The 19,932-nt window shown below is 48.2% G+C and overlaps 1 protein-coding gene across 1 annotated transcript in view; it reads right to left on the bottom strand.

Annotated features, from left to right (window-relative positions):
* The window catches only part of LOC144269783 (scavenger receptor cysteine-rich type 1 protein M130-like), a 75,610-nt gene that overhangs the window by 11,901 nt on the left and 43,777 nt on the right, over positions 1–19,932 (bottom strand). The window contains exons 5-10 of the mRNA XM_077825632.1: positions 18,011–18,325; positions 17,244–17,555; positions 13,322–13,639; positions 5,784–6,098; positions 4,484–4,798; positions 1,427–1,492 (exon numbers count right to left, since the gene is read on the bottom strand). Of these exons, the coding sequence (XP_077681758.1) occupies positions 1,427–1,492; positions 4,484–4,798; positions 5,784–6,098; positions 13,322–13,639; positions 17,244–17,555; positions 18,011–18,325 (1,641 nt within the window). The remainder of the gene's footprint in view (positions 1–1,426; positions 1,493–4,483; positions 4,799–5,783; positions 6,099–13,321; positions 13,640–17,243; positions 17,556–18,010; positions 18,326–19,932) is intronic.

Raw genomic sequence — 19,932 nt, forward strand, 5'->3', positions numbered from 1 at the left:
ATGGCCTGCAGCTCCCACCCAGGTGTCATTCACCCCTAGATTTCACAGGGCATGTGTAAGGGGACTGTTGGCCCCTTACTAAAACTCGGTGGGGGTGTTTCGGTTGGCTAGCTCCCAGGACCAGAAGGAAGGGGAAGGGTTGATAGGAAAGCAGGACCCTGAGACTGACAGTCCCCAGGAACAATGGGGAGAGGCCAATGCCCCAAGTCAGCCTGACTGACAGGGCGGGCAGGCTAATCAGGGAGTCAGGACAAATCAGACAGTCAAGGTGGGTCCTGTCCTCCCTGTGAGCTGGATTGCCTGGGTCAGACAGAGTGGGGCCGAGCTACGGAGAGAGCAGGGGCCTGAGCTGAGCTGCGGAGCAGAGCCGCGCCAGATCCAGAGAGAACCAGAGCAGCAGCCCCGGGGAGCAGTTCAGTGCTGGGAGCAGAGTCACAGGAGACCTGTGCTGGGAGCAGAGCTGCAGCAACCAGATCCGGAGGGGCCGGAAAAAGCAGCCCAGGGAGCTGGAGGCAGAGGAGCAGCAGCGCTGAGGCAGAGGGGAGCAGGAGCTGGAGCTGGAGCTGGGGCTGGGGCTGGAGCTGGAGCAGTCTGAAGCCAGGCGCGGTGAGGAGTTGAGGAGAGCGAGGGGGACCCTGGGCAGCGGGCCCAGAGCAGGGAGACGCCCCCAGCCAAGAGGCCTGGCAGGCCAGACTTGGAGGGGGATCGTAACCCCGACTGGGCGGGGACGATGCTGGGAAGAAGGGTCCTGCCACCTTCTGCCTGAAGGCGTATGACCACCCCCAGAGCAAGCGTCCGACCCGCAGTATCCCTGCAGCACAGCCAGGGCCTGGGCAGGAGGCCTGGGACGTGTGAGGAACAGACTGAACTTCCCTTACAGTCCAGAGACGCTGGTTGTGACGTCCCCGTGCCACAGAGCAGGGTGACGTGTTTTCCTTTAACCTTTCCCACTTTTTTCTTATTTTTTAAAATCGATTGCTGTTTAATACACTGTATTTCCTTTGAACTGCATGTAATGATCAGTGGGTCAGGGAAGCATCCAGTGCAGAGAGAGCATCTGGGAGTGGGGACACCTTAGCCCCTGCCCTAAGTGACCATGACAGGGTTGGGGGTCGACCCCCCAGGAATCCTGGGCCCAGCCCTGTCGGGGTTACGAGGACTCTGCCATACAGGAGCGTGGAAGGGGAGCCCTTGACGTCAGGCAGGCCTCTGGGTAAAGGAAGGGGGAGCGAGGACTCAGATCCCTTCACTAGCCCATTTCACTGGGGTAGTGTATAAGCCAGGAAAGTTCCCCACAATAGTGGGACCATTCCCCTGCTTACTCATGGCAAGGAGCTCCTGTCCTTAGGCTACAGCTTGCAGCTCATCCTCTGTGACCCAGCACCAGGTAAATTTTAACTCTTGATGGGAGCGGGGGATGTTTTACCTGTTCTACTCAGTGATGCTGTCGTCTCTGTCACACCTGCAAAGGGAAAGGGAGGAGAGTTGGAGTCTGGAGCGAGGGGGAGCTGATGTGTTTGTCACTGGGTAGCGTCCCCCTCAGATCTCCAGACATCACTTCTACAAACTCCCTCAGAGCAGCACAGGGTCTGTCTGTTAGTGATTTAGGGCCCACGTCCCCCTATGCTGACTAGTAACAAACCAGCACACTGGGGTCTGTGATGGACGCAGGGGTTATGTGGGCTGATGTCTGAGCCAATATGGCCCCACAAAGCTTCCACCCCACAGCATCCATGATGCTTCTGCACACAGGAGAAAGGAGGGCCTGGCCTGTGACCAAGGGCGGGCAGGTAATTGGACCCATCCTTCTTCCAGAAAATTACAGCATGTAGCAGAAACATCTCCTGTCACTCACCTGAGCAATTCACTGCAACATCTTCCTTGTGACCACAGTTGCTCTCACCCCAGGGCTTAGCAGGACAGTCCCAGAGAGATGACTCCGTCCCTCTGCAATTCAGCGTTTCTACCCAGATGGGACCAGTCCCCTCACCGAATGCAGCCTCGCCTGGGACTGGTACAGCAGATCCACAGCCCAGTTGTTTACACACAACGTTAGCATCCACCATATCCCAGGAGTCATCACAAACTGTTCCCCAGGAGCCACGGTACCAAACCTCCACTCTCCCCGAGCATCTGTCCTCTCCTCCCACGACGCGTAACTTCTCCTGGTCTGGAAATGCAGAAACCTCACATGTTACTGGGACAGCTGGGAAAGTCCTTCGGGACCAAGAGGGAGACAGTGAGAAGCAGAAATACCTGTGCAGCTTGTCGAGTTCGGGCAGTCGGCAAACAGGGTCTGAGGTGGTTTCTCTTTTTCTCCTATGCAGAGAAAATGATTAAGTGAACGGACCGAGAAGAGTGTATGATGTAGGAGAGAGTAGGGCTTATCTGTATATTAAACCCCTAAATTTCAGCAATTTTATAAACTTAAATCTAAAATCTATTTTGTTTCATAGCTAATGGATTCGTTCCTCAGTGGATTCTCTGGATGTTGAAATCTTTATTCAGCTCGCTGCTGGTGTGTGCGCGTTTGTGGGTATCTGAGTCTGTTCCATCCACCCTGTGTACAGCTGCTCTTGACCCTGTTTGAAGGTAAACAGATCTGTCAGCTGAAACACACCCACATCATTGTGAGGATCCAGAGACAAGAAATGGTGGTATTAGAATTGAGGACTGTACCTATTGGGTTATGGGAAGTGGACACCCGCTCCAGCCCTGAAGGGGTTGGAAAAGCCCTGCAGAGGGCTGGGGCTGGGGAAGGAAGTAAAACCCCAGCTGACTGGGGGAAGTGGCGGCACCTGGGGACCACGCCCCAATCAGGGCCCAGCTGGCTCTCTAAAGGCAGTGAGCCAGAAGCTGAGAGAGAGCACTCTCTAGGTTCCTTTAGCTCTGAGATGGAGGGACCTGGCTGCAAAGACCTGAATAGAGGACCTAGTTTGGAGCAGGATTGGGGAAAGGTCAAGGGAGCTGGGGAGCTCCAGCCGAGGAAAGCCCCAGGCAGCGGGCCTGGTAAGGTCTATTAGGTACGGGGGTTTCAGGGGCAGCCACGGGTAGGCAGCAGGTCCAAACCCAACCTTGCCGGTGATGAGTGGCTCATACTGCAGTCTGCCTCAGGATGCAGGAGCTAGCTGGTGAGTAGCAGGAGCCTACGACTGAGGTGAGGTAGGGATAGTGGGTGAGGGGGCTTCCCTGGGAGGGGGATACCCAGAACTGTGGGGTACTGCCAGGGGGCAGCACCCAGTGAAAGGGGCACCAGGGTCCTGGAAGGGACACCGGAGCCAGCAGCAAGGCGAGACACCAGCCTGAAGAGGACGCTCCGGCGGCTGGAACTCTAAATCCCAAGGACAACCAGCAGCGGGCGCCCCTGGTGAGTCTGCGCCCCGGTTACAAGGACTCAATGAGACTTTAGATCTGAAACAGACGCTCACCTACACGCACAGACCCACTTTTTGGGAATTCTGATCCTGACCCAGATTTCACAGCCTGGGTGTCAGGAAGCAGGGGCTGCAGCAGAGCTAGTCTCCAGGCTACTTAACGAGCGCAGCTGGACTGTATCAGGCTGCCTGACTGGTCATACTGCCTGATTGGTCAGCAGTCCAGCTCTTGAGTCCAGCAGCCACACCAGCATTCAGCAACTGCTCAGAGCATTTCCCACAGCTAAGATATCTCATTTTCCTGTCTTGTTCACAGTCTTGCTGTTGCCTTGACCCCAGACTTACCCCTTGCCTTGCTCCAGGTAACCTGGTCCTGACCCTGAGCTCTGATTTCTGCCTTTGGCTCTGGCCTCTGGCTCTGACCCTTGGCTCCAATTTCTGGCTACCAGCTCCTGCTCTAACCACTGGATATGACTCCTGCTCCAACCACTCAGCATGACCACTCACGTCCTGTTCACTGACCTTGGGCCCATCTCTGATTGTTCATCCCAAAAGTACAGCCACAGAGATTCCCAAATGATGCTTGCTAATGGGAGGCATTTGCAGTGGTGCTGGAACAATTTTTACAGTTGGGGTGCTGAAAGTCCGGTCCCCAAACTTTTTACCTTGCCCCTTCTTACCCTGTCTGTGCTCCCTCTCCCCTGAGTTGAGGCCAGGACTGGGCTGTGGATCGGGGTAAGGTGACTCAGGCTGGGACCACACCTTGTGGGGCTAGTAGCGGGACCCCGTGTCTGGGACCAGCAGTGGAGCGCGGGGCCTGTAGCCAGGACCCCACGCAAACTGATTAACCCCTTGCACCCCAAGTTCCCATGCCTATGGGCATTAGTAGGCTCTCACTAGATGATTGCACCGTGTAACACACAGCTTGTATGAATAACTCCCATTTTGTTTTCCAGGTGCTGTATTGAGAATTGACAATGAAAATATGTCTGTCACTACTGTGAATGTAAAACTGTCTGTACTGAAAAGTAAATACATTCAAAATTTCTATCACACCCTTTCAATGAGTAAAAGATGGAGTGGGTGTGTGCACAGAGTTTCAGAATTACCACTGCAAGAAATATGGGTCTCTTCTGCTCGGTTATCACAGGAGTGCTGTTTCCATATGCCTGATGGGCACTGCCAAAGGGACCTGTGCTGCTCACTGCACGCAACATGGTCCAGCCATGTGGGACCAGAACCTACTCCATATGCAAAGTCTCTTGCAACCTGCCCTCCATCCCCACAGTTCAGCTGTTTGCAGACAATTGCTGGGGTGACTCCAGACATCTGATTGGAGCAAACACTGCCCCACGTCCCATTGTAGAAAAGCTCCAGCCGCCCAGCGCAATCACGGTCGCTCACCAGCCTCAAATCTGTGAATTCTAGAAGGAAGTGCACAAAAAGGGAATTTAAATCGTCTGATTCTGAAATGAACTGGAGTGAAGAGTGAAATCCCAGCGATTGCTCATCCCAAAAGTATAGCCACATCATTCTGCAGGAGCGAGTGTCAGAGAGAATCACTCTAAGAATGAGAGACTCTCGTGGACACCATGGGACTATTAGAAATATAATGGTCACCTCTGAAAAGTCACCAGTTCCCAGCAGTTACACACACACAGACACCAGCAATACAGCAGTGGCTGCCCTTCCAACACTAGAGAAATGCTGCGATATCTCCAATACTCCTCGGTGGGAACCGATGGGAAATGGTGACTTTCTGATCATGACCCCAGTTGGTAGGTAGAAGAGTAGAGTGACCATATTTTCTCAAAGGGAAAACGGAACACCCCACAGGGTGCCCAAACCCAAAACCTCCCTTCCTCTCCCCTACACAGGTGGGGCCAGCCTGAGCCTACCCTACCTCCCACCTACACAGGAACAGCCTGAGGTTCCTCTTTCCCCTCAGCATGTGGGCCAGCCTGAGCCCCCCTGCCACCCACCTGTGCGGAGTCAGTGCGAGGCCCCATTCTTCCATCCTGCACACGCAGTGGCCGAAGACCCCTGCTGTCCTCCCGGGTTGGGCTAGCTTTACCACTGTCCCCCCTCCCCCCACATGTTCCTCCGCACTCCACTAGGGGGCGCATCCCACTTTTTTGGCAAAACTGTGTATGTGTCCAATTTGCTCTTCCCAACTCGTGATCCGTTGGCAAGAGGAAACGAGAGAAATGCCCATTTTTGCCAAAACAGTCGGGACGGCCAGAGCAGGCTTAAAAAATAGAGTGTCCTGGCCAAAACGTGCTGTATGGACACCCTATAGAAAAGACAGTAAGGGAGAGGCTCTATCCTTCTCACTGCTCTCCTCAAATGTCTGTCCCCTCCATTAAATCCCCTGGTAACCAGGCTCACGTGAGCATTCCCAGACCAGACCTGAGCAGAGAACTCCCACGTCCTCTTTGTGTCTGCAGTTGTGCTGGCCCCAGCCCCTGGAAGGACAGTCCCAAAGATTGGATTCATTTCCAGAGCAGTTCACGTCGTCCAGCCAGATCTGCCCGGATCCTTGCCCGTAATGAGCAGACGGAGTTGCATTGATGGCGCGTCCACATCCCAGTTGTTTGCAAACGACATCGGAGTCTGACAGATCCCAGAAATCATCACAGACTGTCCCCCAGCTGCCATTGTAATAAATCTCCACTCTCCCAGCACAGCGACCTGCCCCATTCACCAGTCTGATCCGCCTGCTTCCTGCAGGGATAGATCCCAGCTGTTAATATGCAATATGATGATTATTAAATAGCTTCCATGCAATCAATGATGATGCTGCAATGGCTGAGATATTGAAATGCTTTTTAAAATCTGTCTTTAACAAGAAACACAGAAAAGGAGAAAAGCTGAGTAAGGAAATGAGGAATACTTTTTACAGAGCACTATTGATAAACAGCATGTGAGTGTAAGGGCCTAATTCTGAATTCCATACTCTTCGGAGTAGTCCTTAAGGGACTCGTCACATGGGTCAGAACTATTTGTGAGACTAAGCATTAGCGGAAACAGCCCTTACTCAAATTCTTGAATATTCTCAAACAACTCTTAAATGATAAGCATCAAGGTGTTCAAGGAATTATTAGGCAATTAATTTACCCAAAACCAAATATTCTTTTCAGTTGTTACAGAATGGGGAGGGGGTGACACTGACTGACCAGGTCATGCTAGAGTGTAGTTAGATCAGTTCACTTGTGTAGATTAAAGTAATGGTTAGATGTATATGTGTGTATTTAGACATTTAAACTTTATGAAAACCAGTGGAATGTTCTGGGTATTGTTTCCGCGTGTCTATTCCTGTCATAATGTAATGCCAAACATTTACATGATAAATATACGTGTAGCTAAATAACACATCAAATAAATTTTGTGAAATGCGGAGGATTTAAGGACTTTAACAGAAAATGCTAATTTCAAAGGAAATAGCCATTATGAAGAAGGTTTGAGGTCAAAAATCTAAGTGCATTTCTCACTCCCTGTCATCAAAGAAAAAGCCCCGGTGGGCCAGCCTATATTCCACCTTGGTCCTGAGGCCCGCCCAGGATATCAGTTAGCGGCTCCTTCACAGAGCCGTGAGCACGGGCATGTACTTGGTGCGGTTCACCCCTATACCTGCCCCTTTTGCGACATGAGGGAAACCCTGGCACACATATATTTGGAGTGTGCCAGGCTGCAGCCTCTATTCCGGCTCCTCACCAATATTTCATTACGTTTTTGGTTGCACCTTTCCCCTCACTTTCTTATTTATGCACTCCCTATCTGCTGCCCCACAAAGTCACAGGATCTCCTGGTCAACCTTCTTCTAGCCCTAGCTAAAATGGCCATCTATGAAGCCAGAGTGAGGAGGTTGGCCGATGGAGTCTCCTGTGACTGTGGGGCCTACTTCCGATCCTCGGTCAGTTCACGCCTCTGGACAGAGTTCCTCTGGGCGGCATCCACTGACTCCCTTGATGCCTTTGACAAGCAGTGGGCGCTGTCCGGGGTTCTCTGCTTGGTGTCCCTGTCCGGTTTCCTTCGTTTGACCCTTTGACCACACTCCTGTCCTTTTAATTTCATTAGTTGTCCCCCAGATTTATTTGGTGTCCAGGTCCTGTGGATCCCCCTCTTAGGCTGGGAGGGGATCCTTTAGCAGTGGGCGGGCTTTGCCCGCCCACTTCCCGGATCCCAGTAGGATCAAAGGAAAAGCCCACAGGGGTAGATTGTCAGCTTTCTTTCTGTGAGCTTGTTTTCTTATGTGATAAGAAGATATAAATATGGATTCAAAGAAAGATCCTGTATCTCTGGACTGTTTGGATTCTAACAGAGAAAAAGAACTTAGGATACAGAGGGACCTAGACAAATTGGAGGATTGGGCCAAAAGAAATCTGATGAGGCTCAACAAGGATAAGTGCAGGGTCCTGCACTTAGGACGGAAGAATCCAATGCACCGCTACAGACTAGGGACCGAATGGCTAGGCAGCAGTTCTGCGGAAAAGGACCTAGGGGTGACAGTGGACGAGAAGCTGGATATGAGTCAACAGTGTGCCCTTGTTGCCAAGAAGGCCAATGGCATTTTGGACTGTATAAGTAGGGGCATAGCGAGCAGATCGAGGGACGTGATCGTTCCCCTCTATTCGACATTGGTGAGGCCTCATGTGGAGTACTGTGTCCAGTTTTGGGCCACACACTACAAGAAGGATGTGGAAAAATTAGAGAGAGTCCAGCGAAGGGCAACAAAAATGATTAAGGGTCTGGAACACATGACTTATGAGGAGCGGCTGAGGGAACTGGGCTTGTTTAGTCTGCGGAAGAGAAGAATGAGGGGGGATTTGATAGCTGCTTTCAACTACCTGAGAGGTGTTTCCAAAGAGGATGGTTCTAGACTATTCTCAGTGGTAGAAGATGACAGGACAAGGAGTAATGGTCTCAAGTTACAGTGGGGGAGGTTTAGGTTGGATATTAGGAAAAACTTTTTCACTAGGAGGGTGGTGAAACCCTGGAATGCGTTACCTAGGGAGGTGGTAGAATCTCCTTCCTTAGAAGTTTTTAAGGTCAGGCTTGACAACGCCCTGGCTGGGATGATTTAATTGGGGATCGGTCCTGCTTTGAGCAGGGGGTTGGACTAGATGACCTCCTGAGGTCCCTTCCAACCCTGATATTCTATGATTCTATGAACTGAATGAGAAGACAGAGATCCCCAGAGTTATTCTGGGTAGCCCTGTGTGATGGGGTGAGCTCCCCACACTAGCCCTGTAAGAGCTGGGTTGGGCCAGGTGGGCCCAATCAGCTAATTATGCTGCAAACGGTGGAGTTTTAGGCCGGAATCAGCTGGTTAGAGAGAGTCTCACCTGTTCAGGAACAGGTGGGACCTATAAAGCTAGGAAGGTGGCTATGGGCTGGGGCTGTTGGGAAAGACTGCAGTAAGGCAGACAGCAGTCATGCCTTGGGAAGAGGGAGGAGTGTTTAGGGGCTGCAGGGAGATAGTCTGTAGTTATTCCCTGGGAGGAGGATTCTTGGGGCTGGCACACCCAGAGTGAGGAGGGGAACCAGAGTATAGGAAGCAGTCATACAATCATAGAAGATTAGGGTTGGAGGCCATCTAGTCCAACGCCCTGCTCAAAGAAGGACCAACCCTAACTAAATCAGTCCAGGGAAAGAGCAGTGTGGGCAGAGGGAGGAAGCCCAGAACTGCTGAGCTGTCTCTGGACTGGATCCCAGAAAAGAGGGCAGGCCTGGGTTCCCCTACCAGCCACTGAGGGAGTGGCACCAGGGCAGTGAATGGGAAGATGGCCTAGGACTGTTGATGGACTGAATCCCATCAGGGGGAACACTGAGTGACCTAGCTGGAGGACTAAGTCACAAAGAGGATGCTGCGGGTCCTGGAGGAAGAGGCACTGCAGACCAGAGTGATGGTGTGCAAACTGTGGATGGGTCGTTGGCCTCAAGAGCTAATCCCCAGAGTGACCAGGAAGAGATGCCAGACCGGCAGTGAGTGGAGTACCTCATGACACCCTGTAAAAGACTTTGGGGAAACTGACAGTTTATTACATCACTGCCACCATTTGGAGTTACAAACTGATTTACCTGATATTATATTTTACCTGCTATAGCCTCTCAATAACCCTCATTCTTTCTTCTTAGCTAATAAAACTTTAGTTATGTACTATAGAACTGGCTGCCAGCGTTATCTTTGGAGGAAGTTCTGGGGTGACTGACTGGTCCCTTGGGACTGGGAGAAACTTGGTGTGGTGTGATATTAGGATTAAGTGACATTTTATCACAACTTTCAGTTTGTCTGGGTGGCAGGTTAAGCTGGAGAGGAGGTCTGTGACTCCATAGTGAGACTTGAATAGCGATCCTGGAGTTTGTTTGTCACTGACTTGGTGAAATCTAATGATAGAACACACCTCCAGTTTGGGGTATCTGCCCTTGTTTTTTGAGTCTGCCCTGAAATAGTCTCTTACAGTGGTGAGCCACTCCAGACAGCATGACAGGCGGTACCAGAACATTAGAGAAAAGTGGTACCAATTTATTTTACAGATAAAGGGGAAGATGGGCAAATGGGCTCCATGTGTCTCCAATCAAGTCCCAGACGCTTAGGGCCCAATTCTACCCTGCTGAAATCAACGGTGAATCTCCCACTGACACAGTGGGAATGGAAATAGGCCCTTAATGTGCTGTAGTTACCCTGCAGTTGGAATGGGCATGAAAAATATCAGTGCAGTAACATACAGTGCATGATATAGGGACATAGTTAAAATATGTTACTTGTTTACCTTTACTGTGGAACCTTAATGTTAATCATATACCAGCAAAAAGAACAAAAGAATTATCTTGTACAATAGTCATGTACAACCAAGAACAATGAAAAAAAAATCTCATCAAGGTTTCCTTTTTCCTTCTTTTCCTTTAAATGAAGAAAAATTGCACAGTTATAGATTAGGACTTAACAAGGTCACATTATAACAGCAACTTTGATGTGTTTCCTAAGTGACAGAGAGTTAGATCCACAAAGGTACATAGATTCCGAACTGCCTCTTAATAAATAAATCATTACATATTTATTGAAGCAGGGACTTGACCCTCCCACATCCCAGGCGAGTGCCCGGGCCACCAGCTAGAATCAATCTCTAGCTTTTTTTTTGATTCAGTGACTGATTATTTGTACAAAGTGGAACATTTCCAGCAGGAGAGACCCACCCCAGCATAGTCTATAGTGACTAGGGCACTCCCCTGTGTTCATGTCCCTGCTCCAAATCAGGCAGAGCAGGAATTGAATGTGCATTTCCCACCTCCCAGTTGAGTGCTTTAACCACTGGGTCATGTGTAAAATGGGGAGATGAGAGAGAGAGCTGACCTGGCTTATGTGCCTAGCTCCAGGAGTGGGTTCATGACTAAGATTCCTGAGCAGAGATAGGTGCCTACCTCTGACTGTATGTCAGGGGCCTGAGGCATAGATCAATGGCAGTTTGGCATCCAAATAACTTTGTATATCTAGGCCCTACTCCCTTCCTTGGCATTTCACTGCTGACAAATTTAGGTGGTTCCCTATTCAGCTTTCTGGCTTCTGGTGCCTAACTCTCCCCATGCATTGTACGTGGAGCTGGGTGCGTGACTCATGTCTGAGGATCCCATTTGATGGCAAGGCACCTTGGAGTCAGCCCTTGCAACACCCAAGTCCCTTCGGGGATCTAGCCCAGAGCCACTATCCATGGCAGCCTTGGTCAAAACAGGTTGCATATGACTTCCTTTTCTTACTATTGTTTTCTGAGTCAAGACAGCAGGTTTTTTAAGACTTTAAAATAAAGAAGCCACTACATACACTAGAGCTGCTTGGAAAGTCATCCTTTTCCCCACAAATATGAATGGCCGTGAATATTTTTCATGTTCTGTAAATAAATTTGCATTTTCCATAGTGCTGTCAAGTGATTAAAAAAATTAATTGGGATTAATCATTCTGTTAAACAACAATAGAATACCATTTATTTAAATATTTTGGATGTTTTCTACATTTTCAAATATATTGATTTCAATTACAGCACAGAATAGAAAGTCTACAGTGCTCACTTTATATTTATTTTTTTATTCCAAATATCTGAACTGTAAAAACCAAAATAAATGAATTTTTCAATTCACTTAATACAAGTAATGAAGTGCAATCTCTTTATTATGATAGTTGAACTTACAAATGTAGATTTATGTACAAAAAAAACCTGCATTCAAAAATAAAACAATATGAAACATTAGAGCCTACAAGTCCACTCAGTCCTACTTCTTGTTCAGCCAATCGCTCGGACAAACAAGTTTGTTTACATTTGCAGGAGATAATGCTGCCAGCTTCTTATTTACAAAGTCATCTGAAAATGAGAACAGGTATTTGCCTGGCACTCTTGTAGCCAGCATCGCAAAATATTTACGTGCCAGAGTCGCTGAAGAGTCATAAGTTCCTTCATGCTTCAACCACTATTCCAGAGGACATGTGTCCAAGCTGATGACAGGTTCTGCTCAATAACAATCCAAAGCAGTGTGGACAACGCTTGTTCATTTTCATCATCTGAGTCAAATGCCACCAGCAGAAGGTTGATTTTCTTTTTTGGTGCTTCGGGTTCTGCAGTTTCCACATCAGAGTGTTACTCTTTTAAGACTTCTGAAAGCATGCTCCATACCTTGTCCCTCTCAGATTTTGGAAGGCACCTCAGATTCTTAAACCTTGGGTCGAGTGCTGTAGCTTTTATTAGAAATCTCATATTGGTACCTTCTTTGCATTTTGTCAAATCTGCAGTGAAAATGTTCTTAAAATAAACAACATGTGTTGGGTCATCATCCGAGACTGCTATAACATGAAATATATGGCAGAATGCAGGTAAAACAGAGCAGGAGACAAACAATTCTCCCCCAAGGAATTCAGTCACAAATTTAATTAACACAGTATTTTTTAACGAGCGTCATCAGTATGGAAGCATGTCCTCTGGAATGGTGACTGAAGCATGATGGGGCATATAAATATTTAGCGTATCTGGCATGTAAATACCTTGCAATGCTGTCTACAAAAGTGCCATGCAAACGCCTGTTCTCACTTTCAGGTGACATTATAAATAAGAAGCAGGCAGCATTATCTCCAGTAAATGAAAACAAACTTGTTTCTCTTAGTGACTGGCTGAACAAAAAGTAGGACTGAGTGGACTTGTAGGCTCTAAAGTTTATATTGTTTTGTTTTTGAGTGCAGTTATGTTAAAAAAAAAATCTACATTTGTAAGTTGCAGTTTGACGATAAAGAGACTGCACTATAGTACTTGGATGAGATGAATTGAAAAATACTATTTCTTTTGTTTATCATTTTTACAGTGCAAATATTTTAATATAAATATTTATATAAAGTGAGTACTGTATACTTTCTATTCTGTATTGTAATTGAAATAAATATATTTTTAAATGTAGAAAAACATCCAAAAATATGTAATAAATTTCAATTGGTTTCTATTGTTTAACCATGCGATTAAAACTGCGATTAATCATGATTAATTGTTTTAATCTCTATTAATTTTTTGAGTTAAATATGTGAGTTAACTGTGGCTAATCGACAGCCCAAGTTTTTCAACAAAAATCTGAACATTTTCAAGGAAAACAGACATTGTGTGAAAATTTTTAATCTTATTGTGAAGATTTTTCACAGGAAAAAAGTTTTGATGAAATCTTTGAACATCTCTATTACTTAAAAATATAAGAGAGAGAGAGAGAGAGAGAGAGGTTGTTATAGTGCATTAACCCTATACCATGGCTATGCTTTGTTCTGCATATAATATATTTTTACTATAAATGGGTCCCAGATCCACATCATTTCAAGGACTGCCGAGATCACAGCACAAGGTGGGGTGGAGGCAGGCCCTGGGGTGGGTCATGTTCCCATTGAACAAGGACAGGATATTTATAAGATTTTCACACTAAGTCACCTGAGCAAACAACACCAACGTCCTCAGCAATTCCTGCCTGGACTGTCTCAGACGTGGAGCTGTCACAGAGAGTCAGACGAGTCTCATTTCCTCCACATCGGACACTTTTCAGCCCCACAGGGCCCGTTCCTCGCTCAGACTTAGGGGGGTTATAAGCTTTCTCAGCGTCTCCGCACTGGAGCTCCCTGCACACCACGCTGGCATCGTCCATGTCCCACTGGTCATCCAGCACTCTGCCCCACGCACCACGGAGGGAAATCTCAACTCTCCCATCGCACCGGCTCTCTCCATTCAAGAGTCTGAGTGCCTCAGAATGACCTGGGCTCACAGAGACACAAAATATGCTGAATAACACTCCCTGTTGGTACTGCATGAGAAATAATACACAGATGTGATGTGAAACACAGGTTTCTGTGCCGTGTGGGAGGTAACCCTCACCTCTGTGCAGTGATACAGGGAACAACCTCTCTCAAGGGTTTCATTTGTCTGTCTACTCAGAAATGCAGGAGGTGATGGAAGGAAAGAATTCCCCAGCTCTGAGATCGGATCTTGCACGATGTGGAGCGCTCTCACCTCCCTAAGGAGTCAATGTGAGTGGAGAGTGCTCAGGAACACCTGGCAGATCAGGCCCCTGGTTTCCAAAATGGTCTGTGCAAAAGTGCTCAGTGATCATTCAACACACTGATAGCGTCAGCGCTGTGAGGTAGCTGTGATTCACAACAGGAGTCTAGGGATTGGCCTGCAATGAGCGCACCAAGCACCCCACTTCCCTGTTGCAATTCCCAGACCCAGACTGTCAGGACACATGGCTCCTTTAAAGAAAACTCTGCCCTGTTTGTCCCCGTTCAGTGTACATTGGTGACCTGCAATCACCACGTCAGCTCCAAACTCATAAGGAGCTAACACAATAAAGGCTTTTCCGCACTCAGCAGGGTTTTTCCAGGCCAGGTCTGCAACTGTGGACACTTGAGTTACCTTTCTCATGAACTCTAGCTATTGGCTTGGCTGGAGATGATGTTTGGAGAGGTGAGTGACCTCTGGGCAATGGAGATTTATACAGTATGTGGCACCTTACATTTCAAAGGAGCCAAAGTGCTCCCAAAATATGATCTGCAAACCTGTCAAATCTTCCTAAATATATAAATAGTTATAAGAATATACATACAGAGGACAGTAGTGACTCCATATTTAACGATGAAATTAATATTGCACTTAAGACAGGGATTCAACTACTCTGTTTTTTATAAAAGTTATGTATGGTCTGATTCTCACGTTAAGGCTCCTACACTCTGAGCAGGTGTAAATGAGCTCTTAGGGTTAGTAAGAATTCAGCCCAGTATAATCTCACCTTACTTCCCACACAGAATCTGTGTCAGTGTGGCCCACATTCCTTGTACTGCAGCATTTGACTTTATTTTTCTTTGACAGGAAGCGAAAGATGCCATGGGGAGGGGACATAGATTTTATCTGGATACTCTGGGCCTCTGTTACGTTATGGGCAACCCCACACCCTAGTCACCCTCTGAGGGCAGAGCTAGAGTGCAGGGTTTGGGGGGGAAGGTTATAAATACAGGAGTTGAAGGGCTTTTATACGCTTGAAAGGCTACAAGGGCACAGCTGCAGCTGTACCTCTGTAGCCCTTTAGTGTAGACCCTACCTATGCTGACCGGAGGGGTTCTCCCATTGCTATAGTTCATCCACCTCCCTGAGAGGTGGTAGCGAGCTTGACAGAAGAATTCTTCTGTCTACCTAGTGCTGTCTACACTGGGGGTGGGGGGCAGGGTAGGTTGGATTAACTATGTTACTCAGGGGTGTGGATTTTTCACACCCCTGAATGATGTAGCTGGGTCAACACATGTTGACATCATATATATATCATATATCATGTCGAAGACAGCCCTGTGGACTCAGTGTCTGATAGATGCAGCACTGAGAGATGTCTGCTGTGAGGGCTGGTCCCAACCCCTGTACCACCGTGGATACAGAGCAGTGCTATGTCCTTTATTTGCTAGGGAAGCCCTCCATTGAGATAATGTTTGGTGCACCATGGTGTGGTCTATGGACGTAGAGGGAGAGCTGGGGCAGTATTTGTTGCTGTGAAGACCACAGAGACTATGGAATTTACATTTAGCTATCAGCTGACTGCTCTAAACTGAGATTCTGTCTCAGTTAAAGAGAGAGAACGGGGCAGCACTTAGTGAGGTGAGGATTTGTGAATTCTTGCCTGACTTAGCTGGGCTTATGGGGAGAAGACTGCTCTATGGAGTGAGAGCCTTACAGAGATCCAGGGAACAGATATTGTAGAGGCTGCTTCCAATCCTGGTACCACATTGAATACAGGCTACAGATTTCTGTTTCACCAGCAACTGAGAGACCCAGTCAACTCTTAACCCAAGCCTAGGGCTGGAGCGCTGCTAGCTGCTAAGATCCCCAGACTGTTTCATTGCTCACCAAGTTCTAAAGTGTTTGAAACGGCTGAGGTACTGCCATTTCTCAAGCTCTGAAGACCCACTACATGTCCCAACCACACTGCAAAGCCTGAGAAATCATCTCTAAGAGAAGATCAGTGGGGAATGTGTTTGGATGTGTATGCTGGAGTATAGAACATGTGAAGTAGTAACAGAAACAATAGGGGGAAAGTCTGTATAAGGAGAACCGGAAGATTTACTGTCTAATAGCTTTTGTTTAAAAGTTATTCATAGTATTCCAAATACTATTTACAATGTTTTCTGTGTGCATTAAATGCTTTACTAAGGCCATGTCTACACTATGGGCGCTACAGTGACACAGAACATCACTGCAGCTATGCCACTGTAGTGTAGATGCTTCCTTCAGTGACAGAAGGGGTTTTACTATTGCTGTAGATAATCCATCTTTCCAAGTGGTGGTAGCTAGATCAATGGAAGAATTCTTCTGTTGTTGTCTACACTGGGGGTGAGGTTGGCATGGTTATGTCACTCAGGGATGTGACTCCTATTGATCTCACTGATGAAGGCTGCTAAGTGCCTAAATCCTTACTGAAAATGAAATGTAGGCTCTTAAACCAGTTAGGCATTGCCATGCTGAATGGAGCAACAGCGAAACAGCTGTAAAAATCTGGGCCAAAGCCACTATGGATAGCCATCAGACGACTTCCCATCTATCAGCTACTGCAGTTCTCTGGTGTGGCATGGGGAAGCCTTTGAAGATCTTTGGAGAAGCCTGCAGGGAAAAGGACCCCTGCAGTGTTTGTGTTGCAGTGTAGAAGAGGATCTTAATCAAAGCACCAGCTGCTCTCACTCAGAGCAGGATCTTTGTGAAAGTTCCCAGCTGGCTCAGGAGCCAAGCTCTGGAGCCATTTGAACGCTTTCCTGAAAACCAGGATCTTTCACAAAGAAATGACTATTTCTATGAAGTCTTGTGGGGAATTAATGATCTATAAACATACACACCCACTAAGCAAGCTCTGCAGCTGAGGGCTGCAGCCCACCAGCACACAACCCGGGATGGGCAACGGGGGAAGCATTTTGGCCAGGAACACCACGGCAAACACCTACTTTTCCAGAGAGTGAAATGGGATTGTAATGGGCCCACAGCTTGGATGAGATCTCTGTGTATAGGTTGCTTCTGCAACACCAACCTCAACCTGATGAAGGGCTGAGTCAGCCCTGCTGGGACTGAGGGAATCTGTGAATCACAAACCCCAGGTTTATAGCACAGAGCCATTCTCTCCGGTTCACTCTAGCCTCGTGCTAGGATCCACCTCGGCACCCCTCACTGCACCTGGAGGTGTCTCTGATCTGGGGAACCTAAACAAAGAGAGCAACACTCCGATACCCCTACTTAACTTGAGTACTGTAGTCAATGGGACTACTCATGATGATCCTAATCTGGGCAGTACATTGCACTGTAACTAACATACACACGTCTGTATTAAACTTACCTGAGCAAGTAACCCTGGCCGTGTCTCTGGGGGAGCAGGCTGGGTTTCCCAAGGCCATGCGAAAACAATCCCACAGACAGGATTCAGTCCCTTCACAATGAAAAGCGTCACTCCATACGGGTCCGCTCCCTTCTCCAAAATGGGCTCCTCCCCGGATCGACATAGCATATCCACAGTTCAGCTGATGGCAGAGGACGTTGGCATCTTGCAAATCCCAGTGGGAGGCACAGAGGCTTCCCCATGTGTCTCCATGTTGGATCTCCACTCTCCCGGAGCACTCGGTGCCGTTCACTAACCTGCCGCCCAGGCACCCTGAGCACAAGGGAAAGTGAGTGTCGAGGAGGTGCAGTGATCAGTGTTAACGGCCATGGCAGGGAGGGGAGTGGGGAACAGGAAGGGATTGTTGCTCGTGATCAATGCTGGCAGTTACCCTGTGGGGGCTGTGGGACTATTCTACACCTGCACATTCACAAACTGATACTTGATCCACGTCAGTTAGTGCAAAGGGAGGACCAGGGACCAGAATTTGGCTTCCTTGTTATATTCCATTCTCAAGGCACCACAAGTATTTCACAGAGGGATCTGTTCCAGCAGACTTGGCTGGTGCACGGACAAGGGGCCAATATCCTGGGCCAGGTCCCCACCTGGTGTAAATCGGCATAGCCTCACTGAGCCCAATGGAGCTTGGCAGATTGATACACTGTGAAGATCTGGCTGAGGATGTTCCCCAATCCCCAATCCTTTTCTTTCCCCCTGCACCTGCTCACCTGAACACATCATGCTGGCTTCACTCCCAGGGGGACACTCAGTTGTGCCCAGTGCAGTAACAGGACAGTCTCTCAGGCGGGATTCATTCCTCTCGCAGCCAAACGTGCCGTTCCAGACAGGGCCGTCTCCTGTGCCAAAGAGCTCCCTGGCTGGCATCGACAGGGCGAATCCACAGTCAAACTGCTGGCAGAGGGTGTGAGCAGCCTGCAAATCCCACTGGGAGTCACAGAGGGCTCCCCAGGTGCCTCCATGGCGAAGCTCCACTCTCCCCGAACACCCTGTGCTGCCGTTTGCCAGCCTGTACCCGCCGTACCCTGAGAAGAAGGAAAAGGGAGATCAGAGGAACATTTCTCTTGCACAATTGTCAACAAAGATGTGATGTAGGAGCCCCAGTGACTTGGGATAATTATTTCCCAGTTTACTGGGCACTTTGTTAAATCAGGATGCTCAGTCTTGATCATCAAGCTCTTACAGTGCAGGCATTATTGCCAATATCTTCCCTCGGTGAGGGGTCATGTACCACTTTAAGGTCAGGGTCACACCTGGGATGGATTCTCTGTGGGTGGGGTCAGTCTCTTCTTTGGCTGGTCATGAGTCTGAAGGGACTGTCCCCAGGATATCACACACACGTCATGTGAAGAAACAGGTTATGCTATGATTGTGACATAACTAAGATGTATTTTATGCAAGGTATCATTGGAAAGGTTATGATTTACTGAATATGATTATCATATTTGTATGCATGTATCATTTTCATATCTGATGATAGGCATATGGTCTATGGATCTATTACAAATGTGTTTACACCTGGGAACTCCCACTAGACAGAATGCAATCAGTCTAGATGACTGGCTGGAAAGGGCCATTAGAAAGTACAATAGGCCTTGGAAGATACTAAACTCCCACTGGGGAGCCTTCCCTGTCTCATGGCTCCTGTGGCCCTAGAGAAAGATGGGACCATGTCACCTGATACTGGACTCTGTGATAATACTAGAGTTTTTTTCCATTGACTGTGCATGGGAATTAAACTGGGAGACAAAGGGTTCCCGCCATATACAAAAAAACATTTAAGGCAGGGGAGTGACATCATCAGGCTTCATCCTTCTCTGACTCCCCATCCAAGAAAGAAGACTGCTGAAAACACCTGAGAAATAAAAGACTGGACTGCGGGACAGGGGGAGGGGGGGAACATTGGGCCCAGACTAGAGGGTTTTCTAGCCTGTGAAAGGAATATCTGGAGTTTCAAGCTGCTAGCAAGTGCAGTTTGCCTACACGAATCTGCAATCTGTCACCCTAAAACAACACTTAGGGTGAGAATTTGCTACTTATAACCAGTTTCATTAGTATATTTAGCTCAGATTGTGTTTTTGTTTTATTTGCTTGGTAATCTGCTTTGATCTGTTTGCTATCCCTTATAATAACTAAACATCTATATTTTGTAGTAAATAGATTTGGGGTTTTTTGTTTAAAACCAGAGTGTGGAATTCATAACTGGGGGCAAAAAGCTGTTGCATGTCTTCCTCCACATTCAGGGAGGGGGCAAATTTCATGAGCTTATGCTGTAAAGTTCTCTGTGCAGCGCATGACAGTATAATTTGGGGTTTACCCTCCGGAAAGGGGTGTGCACTTGAGTAACTGGGCAGTTCTTTAGCTGAGCCTTCCCATGCAGAGCTGATCTCAGCATCTGTGTGAAGCTGCAGCTGGGTGTGTCCCTACCTGTATCTGTGCTGGAGCCTGTGAGAGGGCTTGACAGGCTGGTCACAGCAGTACAGAGTAAAGGGAGCCCAGACTTGGGGGTGAGGTGGGCTCAGTGATACCCCAGTTCCAGATGGCACCCCGAGAGGGGTGGGACCCATCACAGAGGGGATGGGGACTGAGGGAATGGGAGTGGAGGGGAGGGGTGGGATGCTGGGAAGGTGGA

Source organism: Eretmochelys imbricata, chromosome 1, assembly GCF_965152235.1.
Source record: "Eretmochelys imbricata isolate rEreImb1 chromosome 1, rEreImb1.hap1, whole genome shotgun sequence".
Taxonomy (NCBI): Eukaryota; Metazoa; Chordata; order Testudines; family Cheloniidae; genus Eretmochelys; species Eretmochelys imbricata.